The sequence below is a fragment of the Hetaerina americana genome, unplaced genomic scaffold, assembly GCF_022747635.1.
Source record: "Hetaerina americana unplaced genomic scaffold, ioHetAmer1.1.p SCAF_13, whole genome shotgun sequence".
In the NCBI taxonomy this organism is placed as follows: Eukaryota; Metazoa; Arthropoda; class Insecta; order Odonata; family Calopterygidae; genus Hetaerina; species Hetaerina americana.
This window is the reverse complement of record NW_027286403.1, coordinates 14,728,242-14,748,468: the sequence shown is the minus strand read 5'-3', so window position 1 is coordinate 14,748,468 and position 20,227 is coordinate 14,728,242. Positions and strand designations below refer to the sequence as shown.

At 35.9% G+C, this 20,227-nt stretch overlaps 1 protein-coding gene across 9 annotated transcripts in view; it reads left to right on the top strand.

Annotated features, from left to right (window-relative positions):
* p120ctn (adherens junction protein p120) overlaps positions 1-20,227 on the top strand; it is a 295,363-nt gene that overhangs the window by 229,057 nt on the left and 46,079 nt on the right. For all 9 annotated transcript variants that reach the window (XM_071583290.1, XM_071583289.1, XM_071583294.1 and 6 more), the window contains 3 exons: positions 6,922-7,108; positions 7,915-8,101; positions 11,245-11,508. In XM_071583290.1, the coding sequence (XP_071439391.1) occupies positions 6,922-7,108; positions 7,915-8,101; positions 11,245-11,508 (638 nt within the window). The remainder of the gene's footprint in view (positions 1-6,921; positions 7,109-7,914; positions 8,102-11,244; positions 11,509-20,227) is intronic.

The following is a 20,227-nucleotide window of genomic DNA, read 5'->3' as shown; positions in this document are numbered from 1 at the left end:
GATACATTATTGTCAACATTTTACGCTCAGGGCGTTCATTCCTTAAATAACACTTTTCGACATCATTATTGAAAATTGCATTAGTGGGCGCATGTGACAGTGTTTATTCATCATCACACCATCAGTTATTCAATCCCAAGATGTTTAGGGATTTAACCACATTACTTCATTCTTCTCTATTCAGTATTAATTCCCTCACTCCCTAAAAACTTTTCGTTTTTACGTCCTTCCTAATTGGTCCCATGTAGAATACTTTTCTCATGGCCTTCCTCGCAGAATCTTCCCTTCAAATTTTCCTTCTTTCACGTTTCTGACTAATCTATTGTGCCTCCAGGTGTGTCTAATTCATATAGTTCTTATTTTCTGTAGAGTTCTCCGTATTGTCCTTTCCTCTTCTACTCTTTTATATGCTTCCCCGTTTCTCACGCTTGTCTGTCCATTTAATCTTCGGAATTCTCCTCCAGCACCGTGAGGCTTCAGTTCTTCTCTTGTCCACTTTTCCAATGTTCCATGCCCCTGATCTGTGGAAACCCATGCTCTATACGAGCGGTTTGACGAACTGCTTCCTTGTTTGCAACCTCAGCGTCTTTGAACATTTTAGTTGCCCCTTCTTCGGTCGAACTTCTTCCCTTCCAAGTTATGTTACTGCCGAGTTAGATGAAGGATTTCAGTTTTCTCCTTGTTGATGATCGTACCTCTATTCCCGAAGTACACACATGGGCCGTAGCAGTCATAGTCGCTACCAGTTCGTCTCCCGTTTTTGCTACTTCTGAGATCTCATCTAAGAAATGGAGCATTTTAATTTTGCCAGTCGACTTGATTCCTTTGGTGCCCAGTTCTTCTGCTCACTTTATTGCCTCTTCTATGTAGTGCTGGCAGAATTCATTACGAGCCAAGAAATTGCTCTTATAAGTTACGATTGATAAAGCACCTGTTTGCTTAATGCATACAGCTCATTTCCCAAGCGCAATTGTGTGATTTCTAACGCAACGAGGCTATGCTCTCAAAATTTGCTTGTATTTGCTTGCTCGTTCATTATATGTGTACGGCAAAAGTTCTTTCTGTAGTACTATCTGGCGCAGTTATGAATAGGTGGCAAATATGTGAACGTGGTCACGGAATATTTATAAAGTATTTTTATTCACGATTGCTGAAAATTTGAGTTGTTTTGGAAGAATAAGGTGAAAGAAAGATGTTAGTTGTGAATTTGAAAATTTTATGCATCTTTGAGAGTGTTATTTGTCTAGCTGACTGGCCACTTCCAGATTTGGCTCGGCTAAACTAACTTCAGTGCTGAATGAAAGAAGAGTCCCGGGGAGGTTGGGAGAAGTCAAAACTTAGAAAGGACCAACATCGAAGGAACTGCCGCCTTATTTGCCATGATAGCCTTGCTACCATCCAGAAGAAGGGTTTGGGCGTATGTGCCAAGATTTCGACGCCCATCATCAAAAATTGTTCGTCAGTGTTTTTGTAAAACATGGTTCATTTATGCTGCTAAAAAGAATGAAATTCACCTATTCCCGCAGTATTTGGACTTCTGAACGTTTTGCGCCGAAAAATCCTTAGTAAATGGCAGATTTGAAATCTAGGCAGATTAAATTTCCAACTAAATTTGTGGTAACGCACTGACTGATGCTGCCCCGTTATTTAACGCCAAGCCTACCATAAAACGCTTAATTACGAGCTTGCTCTAGTTCTGCGCCGGTTATAGTTATAAATACAGGCAATAAAATTAGGACGAAACTAATGTATCTACTTTTTATCAGCCACGTGTGCTTAAAATAGCGGCAGCTTTCTCGTGTCAAAATGTGGGTACCATCAGTCATCCAGGGGTATTGCAAATAATGCATCGAAATCCTCTAAAAATTTCATTAAGCTATGCGGTAATTTTTGCAATTTTTTTCTTGCAATTAATCAAATTGTTTCTGTTGATTTTGATGAAAAACTAAATCAGCTACATGTGTTCAATTTTAGTCAATATCATAATTTAATTTAATGGCTGAATGACTCGTCTCCACAACTCCGCGATCGCTCAAATACTTGTACACCGCGGGGTTGTGGAGGGGCGGGCTGCAACCACGGTTTTCAAAACAGCCTTGCGATTCTTAAAATTTTTTCCGCAAAAATTGATTCAGTAGAAATTTCAGAGTCACTTTGATGCGTTCGCTAGCAAAGAAAATTCATGTTAGGCACAGAGGTATGAACTTTTGACGTTGACAATGACGTATGAACAAATAAATAAAAGGTTCAACCTCTATCGAGTAGTATACGTATGAAGAACCCAATGAAATTTTCCCACCGAGCGGAACTCAAACGAGCTCGTGTGCGTAGCTGGATCCGTATATGCATACAATTCCCGCCCTCTATGCCATGATTCTGTCTTCGTTTTCAAGTATGTCCCCAGCAGACCGAACATTCACCCGAGAAGGATTAATTGATTCGATAAGACCAAACAAAGTTTTCAAAAATTCTTCACTACGACAAAACGACATGATAATGACGACTCAACATTGAGGAATAATACAATTACTTTTATTACTCCTTTGAAAAGTCTGATCTTTTATTTTTCGCGTGAGAATAGGCTTTTCATGATCAAATTTTTTTAATGATATAATATTATTAATTTGTTCAACTTCCCGTTGTGCCACTAGCCACCCTTGCCTCTAAGTCTGGCATTGATCCAGATCTGTGTGATAGGCTCCTCCTCTAATTCCTCTGTTACCTCATCAATTTCCTGGGCTCTTTTCTCGTTCGTGACATTTTCCTCTATGATTTTGTTTTCAAATTGGTGACTGGCTAATTATTCCTTGTCGATATTAACTCAATGATGGGTTACATTATCGGTGCGTTCATGTTCCTCGATATCTATAAAAGCGTGTGAATCACGACCCTGCCCAAAATCACTCTTCACCGACCAAAGCGTGATCCCCGTCACAGCTGTTTTCAGAAAAACACTCTTTCTCCTATAAATTTGAATTTAACCTTCCAAAATGCATTCCCAAGAAAGGTCAGTTTTGTTTGCCATTTATTTTTTGGTTAGCAGTTCACGAACTTCGCGTTCCAAGGACATCATATGTTTATGTATCTCGTGTCTTTAATTTACCTCAAAAGCAAGAATGATTCATTTTTTTTGGATAAGCGAAGTCTTGTTTTGGTAAATGGGTAACAGACCATTATTTTTCCATCTTTTAATATAAAAATATTTGTAGATTGATTTTCCGGTCAGTGTTCTGAGAGCAGGAGTGCTTTCAGTTCGAGACTTTTTTGGTATTGTTGAAATACAAACCGTAGGTACAAAAGTTTCGTGGAATTAGGTCAAAAGTAAATTTGAAACCATCCATACTTTTGAGCTGCTCACGTGCGGTGAGATTCTTACGGTTGGTAGTTTTACAGAATGGCGGATTCACTGACCACCGCTAGAGATTCCTTGCGCGTTCGTATTTAATTCAAGCAAATAAATGGAGTAACACGATCCTTTTGTTATTTTAATCCTGCTTAGTTCGGTGCTGATTTTAAGCCGAAAGGGTTTGTTAGCTTTATTCGATAAAGTAGTATACACTTGCCGCAATTTTATTGTTGCTCACTTCATAAACCTTCATGCGTGGATTTGTCGTTAATGAATTGTTTTGCGCTGCCAGGATGATTTTGCTGTTTTGGGACGATTTTGCTCAACTGCTACTTTTTACTTCCTCATTGCCATGCCATTTTGCCGACGTGACTAGCCCTACATCAGTGACAAGAGAGTACGCCGTCCTGTTTTAGTCTTGAAGATAGTTTTCCGCTTGCGTCTTCAGAATGTGACTTTTCAAGTGCGAATCCTGAACTGCGTTCTAAAGGAACCATGTATATAAACAGTTATCCACGGCCTGCCTTTTTCATTATTGAATCCCTGCTTGGTATTTTGTCCAAATTATCCAAGAAAGACCGTCCTTCTGCAATCCGTCTTCGTGGTAGTTATTAAGGGGAGACGCCCGAAAGCCAAGATCAGTTACGATCTATATTTGTATTATTCCATCTGATATACCAGTGCTATTATTCGGATTTTTGAGGCACTACATATGATATGTCCGAGTATAGTAAGATTTTTCTAATTGTGAAATACTATGTGTTGTTAAAGTTCACCATAATTTATTAAATCGGTCTCGTAGGCCGGTGGAATGGTGGCCACTTCCGTACTGTACGCCAACTTGTAAAAACCTTGCCTGCGAGGAAAGGCCCCCGCCCTCTCGATCGGGGCTTTGGGATATCCCTTGATCCAGCCCCTCCCTCGCGTGACCTCGGAATTGCCTTGCGTAGATTACCCTCTCACCCGAAGAAATGGGACGTGTATGAGTTTAATGTTTAGTCACCTTGAATGGGATGAACAAATCCTGTCGTTCAAGAAAGGTGAAGGTAAGAGAGGGTAAGATCGCATGGCAAAAAAAGATGAAACAAGCGGAATTTGTTTTTCAAGCGTAACGTGCGGGAGTGAGGATTTCCGATAACCCCCACTTTTCCCTCTCTCACAAAAGCTGTGTGTCACTAGAGTGGAGGAAATCCCTGTGCTTAAGGGATCGTAACGATATTTTTTCTCAGAATTTCTAAAGGCTACAGTGTGAGGAATAAAATCCACTGCGCGGTGTATCTGAATCCATGGAAAATGTCGTTATAACATGGGAGCAGTTTATATTTGTGTGGAAACTTTGTATCCTAGTAGTTCGACCTATGAAATGGATAATATTTTTTCCGATGAAATATTAGCGCTTGATTACATTTAAAATAATAATATAGAATTGATGTAGAATTATAGATAAAATAATATAGAATTATGGATGTCAAAGATAATAGTAGGTTACTTTAGTGCAATTTGTTTTGTGATAATAATCGATTGAACAGCAATATTGCTCGCGATAGCATTTGGTTAGAGGGGTGTGTTTGATTGAGAACATAGTCGACTCACTTCTCGTCGACTGCGCCTCGCCGTGCCCACTGCAGTCAGCCATTGGCGCACATTGAGTGTTCAGATTGCTGCCGTACGTAAGAAGTCCCGTTACTCCGCCTCTAACTGGTGTCCACCTCGCGCCTTCGGGTCTCCCGCGGGATTTTCGGGCGACCTGCCACTTAACGACTAGACGAATGCCGCCTGAGCGTTCTCCGTATTTCCAATCTTTCCTTTTCCGAGTAATTCCCCGCCAGATGTGCCGTCTAGTGAGCACGATTGCTATTCGTGAGGTAAACCGTTCCAGCTCCTCCCCATCCTTATCCGATCGAGCGCCGATAAGAGCCAGTGCCCTACTCGACCTCCCCTCACCAGTTCTTATCAGAAATGCCCTACACCATTGGGACATCTTACATACACACACCTCTCCGTACACTTCGTTGAGATAATCATAATGGCTTGGGCACGGGATCCAGATTTTCTTTACATGTGAGTACACCATTACAGTTAGCGATGAAAGTGCAGTTCCGGTCAATTACAAATGACAGGCGTAAACTCTCACCCTGATTTCGGACTATTTCGATCGAGAGAGAAATTCTCCGGCAGTGATGAGTCGTGTCACCTACTCAGAGGATTTGAAAGGCACGGAATATCGACTGCGTCTCCTGACGAGTTATACAGATGAAAGGTCACGAGCAGTTAATAATTAAACAAATTTGCTTTACCATACTGATGCAGTGATTATATTTCCCGGGAAATTGATGAAAGTGAATTGAAAAAGAAAAATGTAAATCCATTCCCTGGCACTTGTGTTAGTCTAATCAGCCTTCTTCACGGGAATAGGTAGTATTTACGATGTTTTGTGATTGAAGTCCATTTTAACTACTGGAACAACACTTAAGTTTGGTTGATTGAATATTGGTGATTTATCGCCGAGCCATCGGTACCAGGCTTGTAGCAAAGCACTTCTATTTTTAAGCGTATCAAATTTCTGCAATTGTAGACTGGCCAAGGTTGCAACGTATGTACCCAAAGTTGTAAACTGAATTACTTCTCATAGAATCCATAAGGTTTAATTCAACTAGAATTTTGAAAGTTGTATGTTCTGAAAAGTGATTGAAGATGGCTGCTGATAACTTGCATAAAGAGTCATTTTTCCCTTGTTTCATGTTAGTTATCCTTTCCTGGATTGCAATCTTTGCTTCTGTACACGGTTAATTCAACTTAACATATTTAGGTCTACCTGATTGTTTTTCGGTATTGACAATCCAATTTGGATTACATTTTTTCAAATTAGCCGAGTAAATTAAATTTATATAAAGGATTAAAAGACTTAAAAGTGGAGGTGATGTTTCCAACCATCAGATATAAAGCCAAAGGGTATAATAGTTTTCACTGTGGATGATCTTGGTGGTTTTTTTAGTAAAATATAATGAAAAAAGCTTTCAAAAAGTTACCCAAGGGTAATATAAAATTGTGAAAAATTTTTAATTTCTAAATTTCAATCTTATCAGTTATTACTTGATCACGTTTTTAATTTGTTTAAATGTGATAGGTACTATTTTGACCTAATTTACAGTAATCAAGCTTTTTAAAAAAACTATTGAATTAAATTGATATTTCTCTCTTTAACATTTATAGCTGTGAGCAATTATGGAACATATTGCTAGAATTAGGTTCAACATTTTGTGATTAAGCTACTTAGAAACTATGAAAAGCTGTGATGATGGAAATAACCATTTAATGTATTTTTGGTTGAAAAAGTAAATGGTGAATGAGAAATATAGGAATAAACAATTATGGATTGATATGTTGTCATTCTTATTATTTGAACACCATGAGCTATTGAAGAAGTATTTCATGAAAACTAAAATTTTTTTTGTCTGGTTTACTTCAACGTACAACTTGTATTATTTGACTCATGTGCACATGTATATTTTCCTAAGACCTAGAAAAATATCTCTTTAAGTAATTTAACTAATACTTATTTTTTTACTCCTCAGAGGACAACCTGAACTGCAGCAGGCAAGTGCCTATGCAGTGGATGTGGCTTACCATCCCACCAATGGTCATCCCGATAATCATTCTCCCAATTCGTCTCATATTTCACTGCATGGTGGAGATCCTGCCACAGCAGCTTCCACTGGAACATTAGTCTCTAGAACACAAAAGCAGCAAACTACCCAACAGGTAAAGCATATTCTTAATCTCTGTCAGGATTAATGTAAATTTTGGATAATCCAATAGTGCAAATAACTATTGAGCGAGTCTTTGGCAGTAAGGCGTTTTTCCCTTTTTTTTAAATTCACCTTATTCAACAGGATGATTTGACTTCAATAAGCCATCATTGGATTCAAACAAACTTTCCTTTGCATTGCGCATTCTATATACATTCTCAGAATGGAGTGGGGGCAGAGGGTCTATGAGGATGGAAGGGAGAAAGGAGAAAATAACCCTAGCTGAAGTTTTTCATAGGTGGTGATGGGTTACATAGAATAAATAAATAGTGTATGCTTTAAGCAAGGGAGTTAAAATGTATTTTGTTAGTCAAGATTGGATCTTCCCAAATGACTAGCAAGCATGAGGGATTAGCTGAGGAACACTTATTCATTGAATAGCATATTTGGATATTGAGTTTTAATCTCCCAACTTTTCCAGAATTTCAAATCTTTCCCTTTTGTGTGCAAAATCAAGTTGTACTTATATTAGTGTGCTTTCTCAGTAGCTGATTTGCTAAAGTGGATATACTACTTTACCAGGCCACCTCCTGTGCTTCCCCAATTGTGTCACTAACTTCCTACCAGTGTGTCTGGTGTAGCACTTACTGAAGTTGTCTCACACAATTTTATTATATAAGCCTGCCTGGAGGAAAGAATCTCTGGTCTTTAGCTTTGCCCAGCTACTTTAAAGTATTATGTATGACTGTGTAAAGTCTCCATCTGATACATGGGTGCATGTGTATTCTCTAATGGAAATTTAATTGCTTCCTTTTATAGGTGACCACTGTTACCAAAGTTGTACGAGAAGTGCATCACATGGGGCCTGATGGGCAGCCAGTTGAATATGCCACCTATGGTGGAACAGGAGTAGTCCCCCCAACTGTTGCAGCTGCACCTACGTACCCAACATTTGGAAACTATGAGCATCTTGCTGCTCAAGAGCCTTATCCTGATGTTGACCCATGTAAGTATTAACCTTTGGAAAATTAATGACAGTTTTGTCTAAATGAAAATGCCATTCTAACATGAAAAGGAAATTTGGAAGTGAACTTTGATTGTGGAAAATCTTGTACTTGCAAAATGTGCTCTGTTTTATGGTCTAAGAGAACATCTATGGAATCTAAATCTCTTAAGATCTATGGAATGAATATTTGGATGCATATGAAGTGCATTGAACTTCATTTGTCTCTTACCAGGTAGAGTGGTTCTGACCTAAAAGGGATCAGATATTATCTATTTAATTTTCTCAAAACTGGAAAACAGTATAAGTTTTGAATCTTTTTAAGAGTTAACAGTAAAGGGAAATATGGCAGAACCTAAATCTCCATCATTATTACCCGTTCTTTGTTTCATTGCCCACTCAAATGATCATCCTTTAAAAAAAGTCCACTGATTTTTATTTGATATCTTGCTACTACAGGTCATGCCATTGTTGAATTAAAAATCAACAGAATATTTACAATTGATAACTTTTACTTTCTTGGGATGAAATGCTGCTCAATTTTGAAAAAATCTCTTCCAGTAAGGGAAAAAACTCTCTGTAGGCAAATGAGATATTTCATGACTATTTTTAGACATAACCTATATTTTTTTCTCTAAAATGAAAGAATGACTTTGAAAATAACTTGGCCTATTTTTCTCCCAATTAGGAACATTTAAGTCACATAAAAAGTCACTGTAGGAAGAACTCAAGTTAACATTTTGTCAGCATTGATGATAATGCATCTAATTGTTTAATTATTTTGTTCTACAGTTTATTCTCTGTCAGTCCATCTGAAAAATTTTGCTGACCAAGCAAGGTGTTCACATCTCGTAGACCTTTTCCACTGCCTAATTTAAGGCAGACATAAGGAAAATTTGTTGCATATTCATACATACACAAATATAGAACACTTCAGGTATAAATTTCCCAACAGTTATGACAGTTATCATAACCTTTGGAAATCTTGTGGAAACCTATCAAAATCTGTGGAAAAGTACGAGTCTTTCTTTTTAGTATGGATATTTGGAAATCTTGTTCCTAATCAAATCTTCAAGTATTTTACTCTTACGCAGTGTATACAAATTTTGTATTGTGTGAGAAAAAATATTCTTTTGGGTCAGTTTTCTACATCTTGATATCAATAACACTTTCACTTGCTTTTGTTGACTCCAAATCTAATTAAAGAATGTTGAACAAGTGTAATGATGGTTGGAAAAATAATTGATACATTTCTCCACTGTTACTGTGAGCAATATTTTTATTTGTTATGCAATGTTCTTGTGAGCAAAAGTATGCCTTGGCCCTTCAGGAATCATTATAGGTAACATACCCAGAAATTGTTTATTTCTTTGTTGTATTCAATTTGTATCAATTCAGAATTCTTGTGGCCGTGTTTCATTTGTAACTTTTTGTAAATTTTGACATGTTCAATCAAATTTATCTTGGCTGAATCAGACTTCCACTTTTTGAAGTGTCATATATGATGGAGCAAAAGAATGGATAGTGGGACCTGTACTATATTACTATGATAATCATTCATAAAATTTAACATTAGTAATTGGAAAAATATTTTCCCAGTTTTGCAGTGTTGTGTATTTTACCATCTTCCTTATATCAATATTTCGACCCCTAAGGTGGTGCCATTGTAATCACTTAATAGTTATTGATAGTACTGAAAATAATTACTGATAATAGAACTCTTACTTATAAATAAAATAATGTGGAAGTATTTTACTCTTGGTGAACTGCTTCCAGCCCACTTAAAGTTGTAACACCTAATGGTGAACTGAATGGGAGGTGCAGTTCCAGAATTATCCACATTGAGTTATTCCCTGTGAACGAATAGGTGTTTTATCCAATGGTGGACTAAGAGGCAAAAGAGTTGCTGAACTGTTCATTGCAAACTAATCCTATCAAACTCTTCCCAAAATTATACCCAGTGAACTAGACCTCCTTGTACTCCATATATTTTAGTTCACTGCAAACTAAAATGGAAAACAATTCGTGATTTATTTCCCATGCACCTGTGTCTTTTCATAACTCTCTCAGGTAGTGGTGCACATTGTATGCCTATTAATATTAGCCTGTTGCAGATTTTTTGAGCTTGATATCAGCACTAGGTATATTGCAGTAACTAGAGAAATTACTGTGTGCATTTTAATAATTATGTGGCAGCAATAGGTAAATAGAGTAACTAAGTCACTGGCAATATTCATTTAATTGAATAATAACATTTAAACTGATTTTCTTTGAATGAAATTTCCTAGAATTTAGTGTGGAGCCCTCTCTGAATCGTGTTTCAAAATTTTATCCTTGATGTATATTGGTTGAAACATGACACCCTTAAAGTTGTATCCCAGCTCTGAGTGCATTCTCATGTGGATTTTTTCCTCTTACTTTATGGAAAAATCATCCTGTAGGTAGACCTTGCTCGTAAAAATAAACACAAGGTAATCAATATTTAAATTTATTTTCATGATAGGTGGTGTCAGAACTTCCTCCTAGTGGACTTCAGTTGAAATCCTCTTTCCATTTGAGACTACTTGGGATGTCATTGCCGGGTTTTTAGAGTTACATGTATTAGTATCTTAAAATTTAACGGTGGCAGTGTTTCAGATCCTGGTCATTTCCTTTTCTTTATTCTGACAGCTAGATCATTGAAGAGCCTCTTGTAGGTTTAGGCCTCATTAGTGTTTTGAGTGGTTAAAGTTTACATTCAGTAGATGATGGAAATAGCCCTTATTAATTGAAGTGAAAATAGTTTTGATATTTAGTTATGCACAAATTGTTCTCAAGAATTATATTTTACTTTCACTGACAATCCATTTTACTTGTGTCATAAAATATATCTCAAATTTATGACATTTGGCCCTTGCTCAACCTTGTCCCTTGGAAGTATCTTTCAGTCCCTAATGGATCATGGAAACTTAAATGCAAAACCTATAGCAATATTTCATAAATGATTGTTATAAGCTTTGCATTAATTCCATTTTTTTCGTTTATTACCTTAATGTAGTGTAGATATTTCTATGCTATTGGCATTTTTCTGCCCTTTTGTCATGCTTTATAGTATGTAGCTTAGTGCTAATATTTTTGTACTTGGCTTTTGTTATTTTCCACATTAGCACGGAGGTATCAGGATCCATACAGACCAACGTATCAAGACTATGACCATTATCCTACCCGGCCAGAGTACCAGTACCAAAACCCAGCTTACCCTTCTGCCTATCCGGGCTACCCTGATGCTACTAACTATGTTGAGCAAGGTGGAGGTCCAGTGGTTGTGCCAGGAGCTGGACCAGTAGCTTATGGTGAAAGACCTCCGACCCCACCAAGCCCAAGTGAGCGCAGTGAATCACCACCTCCACAACAAGCACCACCCTCTCATGGTTAGTACTTCAGAGTGGCATTGATTCAGTTGAGATTTCAGATCTCTCTTCAGTCCTGAGGTTTGGCTTGATTATTGCATGACACTTTAACTTGGAATTTGGTATAGTTAAATTCATCATTAGTGGTTTTATAGTAAAATACTATGACCTTGAAATGGACAGGTTTCTCTCCTCTGTATGAATTTATTTCATACGATTACAATTGATGGCTTAGTGTGGTTCATGTGATACCTAATGTTTCGTATTTTCTTCTTTTCTTATATTAGAGGAAAGGAGAAATATATTCATTAGAGTGGCCATGGCATGATTATTTTTACAGTAACATTTATGGGATGGAAATATTTTTGAATTCATTTGAGATATATGCTCTACAGTTTCTTAATTTCAAGGTTCATCCTTAAGACTATGATGATGTATTTTGATATCTATGTAGTCCGCACAATGTATAAATTCCTTCCCAAGTTTTCTTTAAAAATGTGATGTTTGCTAAGCCTTGGTTCAACAATCTACAAAAATAACAGTGAGTATATTTTATATTGTGGATGAAAGAAAAACTCATACCCATGAATGATTTTTGCCCCTAGAGCTTCTTGTATGAAAGAAATAGTGGGAATTGATGTACATTTCATCTACAAATTATTCAATAAATCATAAATTATCTTGGCTACACTCACACACAATTGGTAGAATTTCACCATTTTTGCCTTCTTTGTGGCCATATCACCTTCAGAAACCCAGTTTCCACTGGCCCTTTGCCTATGGAGTGTAGTATTGTATCCATGTTTCTTCTGCAGTTATTTATTGACAAAGCAACCATATTTTGGATTTTTTCAATCATTTTGAAGGAATTCATTTCCATTGGACCTCTTAAACAATGTTCATCATTTGTGGATGTACAGCCACGTTGAAACTCATTAACCCAATGGTAAACAGTCGCAAGCACGGCAGCAATTGTGCTATGAACTTCATCCAAAATTGGCTCTAATCTTGTTGGGTGTTAAGCCTTTAAAATGGAAGCGTTTAATCACCACATGAACCTCATTTTTTGCATTATTCTAAATAAAAAAAAGTTGGTTGCTTCAATCGACAATTAAAATGAAACCACCCAATGGATATAGATGAAACTTTAGCAGGAACCTAGTAAAAGATGAGGCTTGTTCAAAGTAAACCATTTCTAATTATATCAGCGCCATTTCTTGGGCTTTCTAAGGAGTTATTGAATGACCCACATATTGATAACCTCCGGTCTCATTAAAACGTTGGTAATTACTGATCACACTTTTACAGGTTTCATATTATGTGTAGAAACATGACATGTTTACTAATTTTTACTGGCATAAATTTGACATACATTCATAGAAGAAACTTTTCATGTAGGTAACCAGGTCAGCAATTCCTGTTAACGAATCTGATTCAATGTGATTTTCTTTATTAAAAGTTTGACTGATTCGCTTGAAAAGTTATTGAAGCTTCTCATTCCTCTCGTACTGTATATCAAGTATACCATTACTGCAATAAGGTTTAATTACCTGTAATTCCTTATCTCTCTCTGGGGCCAGGGATTTGATTCATCATGGCAAGAAAATTATTTTAAATTGAATCAGTACATCAAGGTGTTAATGTATTGACCCTATTACTATATTAGATTAACAACACCATAATCAATTACTTTTGCTTTAATCTTTGTACATATCATATAATGGTTAAACACATTTCTCTATCATATTCTTAACAAGCAAATACTTCAATTGTTCCTGGCTCAACCTTGTGGAAATTCATTTTAATAAAAATATTCTTAATTTTATTAAGCAAATACTTGTTTTTATGCATCTCAATAATGAAATAACACTATCCTAGTCCTAACTCCATCACAATTGTTATAATCTTTGGAGAATATGTGAATTTCTGGTGGAGAAATTAGTGTATATATTTGAGTGGATTCTCTCCCCATTTCTGGCAGCAGTAAGTTTCAGTGTAAAAAGCTTCAGTGGCTGCTAATTAGTTTGCTTTTGTATAATATCACATGCTGTATTACATACTCATTCAATATTTCAATTGAATTTATTTTGGGAATCCATTTTAGATTCACCACAAACAATTCCATTTGCATAAATCCAATAAAGGTGAAAGAAAATGGAGTCATTTTGAGACCTATTAGAGAAACTGTGGATAGTCCGAGGCCTGTTACTTCAGTGTCTTTGGTATGTGGTTTAATTCTGTAGGTGATGACCCAAACCACTGTGGTGGATGAGCTTATATGCAATGTTGAGGGATTGATAGTTATGTTCCCATCAAGTGCATTTTATGGCCAGGTAATGGATGAGGATAGACACAGCACTTTTTTAAAATTTCCAATGGATTTAGAGGAGTGGCATAGTTCAGCAAAGGTACATTCCGAAAAGTTTTTATGGCAACAAGCACGATTCTTCTTTCCAAGAATATGCCATTTCTGACTTAAATCTGGGGAGAATATATTCCTCATTTGAACTAAAAGAACAATCTTTTGGAACCCACTCAGATATGATACCTGGCAAACTGGGCATCCACTTATTCTTCAGGAGACATAAAGGTCAACAAACCCAAAGAGATGAGGGTAAAGTAGTGATTTTCATCATCCCAGCAAACCTTTCACCAGTTAGGTAAGGTTTTCAGATCGGTGGGTACTTTTTGGGAGCCTCGAAAATTGAAAATTATTTGACTCCCATGGTCCAAGCCGAAGGTTTTTCACTTTGGGGTGATTACCTCATATGAATGGACAATAGGAGGAAGTCCAGTGTTACTTGGTTGCTGGTCCTTTGGAGACCACTGAAGTAGATGAAGTGTGTGTATGGATAATAAAAAGTAAAAGAGTTGTAGATAAAAAAATACAAATCAAAGTATATTCAGCTGATTAGATTAATAAGCATGTAAATACTTATGATTCAACAACTTCAATTTTTTTAATAAAATTCGTAAAAATGGTAGAAAGATTTCCAGTTGAAACAAATTATCAGTGTGACAATTTTAAAACAATATTTTTATCAAAAAAGTAATATCTAAAAACCTAACTGTAATATTAAAATATTATATTTGGTTCAAAATTTTAACTATTTAACATTAGGTACATAATAATGGTGGCCTCATTTATGTTAGTCTGCATCTCTTATTTTTATAAGCGGACAACAAAATTGATCTTATGGGACCAGCTATGGTTTTTGATTATCTATTTGTGCCCCACTGCTTATTGTACCTGATTGTACTTTCTAGTGAGAATGGAATGAGTACATTACCCTATTAATAGCATATGGTCTACCAATCATGGGAATCATGGTGGATTGTGTTTGGTGGTAACTTAAGCAATTTGATGCTTATAACTTGAAGTCACAAACAAGAAAGATGATAATTTGATTTGATTCAATTTGGTTTCATGTCATCAATTTTTCTGTGTGGTTAAAATGAATTACCACTTCGGATTTCTGTTATGGAACAAGATTGGGTGGTTTGCATGCTGTTATTTTTTATCTAGGTAATCATGGTAATATGCTGTGTTTAGGGCTCAAGTCCTGGCCACATCAAAGTATTATATCCTTGTTATTTGTAGAAAGATGTAGATTTTTTAGCCTTGCAAGCTTGGTGCTTGGCAATGTTTCTAGTTTATAGTTCATGTGGATGTTGAGCATAAAAAATGTATAAAATGTGTATTTTGATAATAGTTACAGCAATTATGCAACCCTAAAATATATCCAGAATGCATCTGCCAATAAAATTTGTGCTTCATTTTATTATTTTTCATGCTCTCAGAATTCCTCGCAAGGGTATATTTTGGGTGCAACAAATACAAAAATGATCATGCATGAAGTCATCAAATTTGGTGAATATTATGATTGGTATTGGAATTTGTGTATTTAGTACATTTGCGTACATATTACTCAAATAATAATAAAAAATTCACAAAAATTTAATTGAAATTAATTCTACTGTGAAAAAGAATTCTACCAAATATTCTGTGGCTTGTAATTGGTTGGTCCACATCAACTTTCGGGGCTCTGCTATTCTCCTCTAACATTAGAGTGGTTGTGGAAATTACAAAGGAGTAACTCTTGTTTCTGACAAAAAGTACTATATACTTCAATTTCTTTACCTTACTTTTCAGTGGAGTGGTGAATTAAAGCTATTCCAACATTGTAACTTTGATGTTATTAGAGCTGTACTTGGTAATATTTGCTTGCATGTTTAACAACTGATTAATTATTGTAAAATATTATGGCATAGAAGTTATTAACACTATTCGGTCTTTTCACCAGCTAAATGAATAATTTCATTAATTAGACTCCATACATTCATAATGCCCTTCACAATTCTCAGAAATCATTTTCTGAATTTTTCACGGTCTCTTCACAGATGATATGATCCAGTAACTCTAATTTTCCTTACACTTCGTTCACATTTTTTCTATTCTACTCTTCCAAAACCTCTTTTAGGAAGGTTATCCCCACTTCCCACCAGACATTATTATCAGTATGAAGCATTCCGTATACCAATAATTCATTTTAAAGTTTTTCCCACTCACATTCATGCAACACTTGTTAAGTTATTTTGTGAAACTGATGGATGATTTTGTGAACTGGGGGAAATTCAGACTAAACTTTTTGTGATGGTGCAAACTCTTAGTTGAGGAAGCTGTGAGAAATCTATAATTTTTGTCATATTTTATTTGGTGGTAATTATAATTTGGTAGTGAATCATTTAAGGTAGGTTTTGGATGGTCACGTATCTCTTGAGAGGTAGAATCTGATCGTGAACTACAAGAAAACCTTCAATTCTGCATACAGTCTACCTCCTTTCCATTCAACATGCAATGGAAGAAGGGACCATTTGGTCTGAATTTTGCCCAAATAAAGACATATATCTATCTATCATTACATGCTTCTCCTTTTCCTCCCTCTCCTCATTTGCCTACCATTCCCTCGTCTATCACAGACTTCACCATTACATCACTTATCAAAATGCTCTGCGTCCACCTTTAGTCTCTCCTTTGGATTTCTTCCAATCCCCTTCCCCACCATGTTTAGCACATCTTCATTTATTTTCCTCTTTGTCAATTTTACTTTTCCACCTACCACACCCATATTTGGTGATAATAAATAATAATTAATGTAGTTGTGCAAAAAATCTTATCCTCCACAATTACAATTTAACGGTCTTATTGTTTGGCAAATCACACTCTTCCCTTGTATCTATCATATTTTCTCGTCACATAATCAATTATTAATCTCCAATCCTTTCTTATTTGGGAACCTTAAGAGAGTTGTCATCCAATGACAGTTGTCTTTATCTAGTAATTTATCAACTTTTCCCTCAGCCCTCTCATGATAAGGTGTTTACCTGGCTGCCTGAGCTACTGACATGACATATTTCACCTGGTAATTCTTCAATTTAGGAAGGTAATGAGAGACTACCTCAATTTTCTTATGAAAATATGATGGATGGGTCTAACGTGAGTCATGACAGCAATACGAGGCTGGACCCAGCCCACTGGGGTGTGTGTTGTCCTTAGTTGTGGTAAAGGCAAGGTTTCTACAATTGTCATATCATGAAATCCTAGCGAAACAAAGTCGAAAGCAGCAGCATCAAAGATGACAAAACCAGTTAAAATAGGGACTTCACACTATTTGGGACTGCAAAATGGAATATTCAGACAATTTTGGCGACAGGGATATTATAAAATATATAATAAGTTATGAAAAGAAGAAAATATATGTATATAATTTAGGGCCAAGCGAGGTGAGATGGATAATTGGTTAGACTGGAGCATTAGTTTTAGAGTAATATACAGGAAAGGTGACGAACCAGGTCGTGTGCACTATGCCTCAGTCAATGAGGCTAAAGCTAATCTTTAAAAACAGAGGTGACCTTTTACCTTAGACAAATTTGAGGAACTGTGGAAGATGCCCAAACAGTCTTCAGTAGAGTTATTCACTAATATGAATTTAAATGCAATGATTTCAAAGTGTGAAAATCATTTGCCTTGACCAGGATTCAAACATTGATCCTTTATTCTGAATTTTTTTTGGGTAATAATGTTAAGGAATACTTCTTAAAACTTTGATATGGAGCAATGTTTTGTATGGAATGTAAGCATGGTCATTGAATCAATATGATAAGCATAGATTGGAGGCCTTTGAAATGTGGGTTTTTTGTAGGATGTAAAAGGTGAAAGTGACGTAAAGGAAAACAAATCACCTGTCAGGAAGTGTGGGAGGAGAGGGAATGGTTGGGAGAAATTGAAAGGAGGCAGGCAAGATGGATGCCAAGTATTTTGATTGGCTATAAGATGTTTAAGACTGTGATAGAGGGGAAAAACGTTTGACAAGTGAGGACAGGGTAGGCATGTTGAATAAAATGAAGAGAGGATTTATGTTTGCAGAATTGAAGGGTTTATTGCAGTGCCCAATGTCAGGTTGTGTTTTGTTAAGAGAGGCCAAGAAATTTATTTTTGTTCAATCTCTATCCATCTGAAACCCACCTTTAATGGTTGAATACCAATAGTAAAAATTATTCCATTTATATACTTTCAACATTATGTTTTGTTCCTGTTGTATACTTACATGTATATCTCGGCATTTATTTTAACTTTAAATATGCCCAACTCTTCCAAAGAAACTGCGGGAGATGCCGCAACAGTAACTTTTAACGGAGTCATCCGCTAATGTGCAATTCAATGCAACATTTTTACACTCTGAAAATGTTGCATTGAATTCCCAACTCTATTTAAGTATTTTTACTCAAAGGAGAGGCTCTTACATCAAGAACCAGAAATTGTAAATCAGTTACAGTAATGCCAAACACATCATGTGCTGAAAGCATATGAAACTTTTATTGGTTTATTTAAACCATAATCCTACAGTTTATGAATAATAATGCAAGACCTGCAGTTCACATTATTTTGCTCAAGTCTTCCTCTCATTTTTATCAATTATTCATGGTAGCACTAGAATCAATTAGTACTTTTCCTGGCCCTGATTATTTTTAATCAATTACATTTTCTTTATCAGTAAAATTGCACAATTTACATTGAATAAATAACCTCTGTTGTATTCTTCTTCATCTCAGTCTGCTATGTCCAATTTTGGGTTATCATCCTCGCCTATGACTTTTTTAGCCATATTCTCTATTCAATTTCCTAGCTCCTTGCCAAGATTCCATTCTTCTATCTTTTGTTTAATATAATTCTGCAAAATGCCCTGGGAGACAACATTTGTCAATAAGTATTGTAAATATTTTGCTGGAAATTTTAGTGCCTCTTGCATTATGTCCCTGTTCTCAGAATTAAAGGTTTTTACCCTTTATTTCTTGATGGTTGCTTGCATCATGTCTGGATAATGTTTGAATTGAATTCAATAGAAGTCCCAAGCAATAGCTTGCTTGGATTGCAAATTATTCCCATTGATGGTGTGATGTTCAAAGTAGATTTTAAGGTCAGCTTTAGACCCTTGACCAGAAGTTAGGATGGAAAATCATTTGAATGGCATTTGACAACTATTTGCCATTAATAGGCTCATTGCCATCTTGTTTTTCCATCTGGTGTGAAACACCTGGTGCCTTTTGTAAGGAATATTTACTTCAGCACAATTTTTACTCAGATTTCATGTACATATCCTCTTGTTTTGCCAGTTTCTGGCATAGATTTTCTACTACCATCTTTTGGTTCTGCATTTTGATAAGGGTTCACATCAGGAATGGTCATGGATACTATATCATGGATATCTAGACTAGCACATAGGAAAAGCACAGCTCATTTCTGTGTGCTGCCAGTAATCTTGTTCACTTAAACCATCTGTTAAAAACCTCTCTGCCAGTGTTTCCATGTAATACCAAGGATTGCTGAATTGCAGAACAAAATGAACAGCTCACATATGCTATCCATTGCAGAGCATCTTGAGGTGATTTTAAATCACCCCTCAAATCAATATCCTTTTTACATATTCATGATTCAACATAGTTTCTCCTCGATCACAAATTTATCAAATTCATTCATTTCTGTTTCCAATATTTGATAATATTTAGGACTATCTGTTGGCTAATAATGTTATTTAAATTCCTTATTTATTCACATTCTCATGGTGATGTTTTGAGTAGTAGAGAAATAATATGGGTATTAGAACAATTAACTAATCCATATCATGAAACAAACCCTTCCTGTTATTCATATTTATGTGTCATGTACAATTCATTATTGTAATTATACAGAGATAAACTTGGCACATAATGTTGATCACTTTTTAGAATTAGGAACACAAAAAATGTTGCATTTCAAATGAGGCAGTAATGTCACTCAATTCAGTACTTAAACAGTTTTTTAATTCATGTTAAACAATCACTAATAATTTCCTGTGATTTCACTGCTTATCCTGAATGTGAAAATGTGTTTGGAATACAAGGGTGGTCCCATAAGTACCCAGCCTGACCTAGAATTTGCGGTAGTTGTTTGAAACACATCACTGTATTAGAATTTTTGCAATTTATAAAGAATATGTTTCAAGTTTGAAGATGCCACGTTGCTTAGTATTTGTTTGGCAGCCATCAATAGTGAACGTTTTAAGTGAATTAGTGAAAATGGAGAAAGTTGGTCATTGTTATGTGATACAATACTTTTATCTGAAAGGCCTCAGCCTTACCAATGTGAAAGCTGAACTGAATTTTACTCTGGGTAAGTCTGCTCTTTCGTTTACAATAGTAA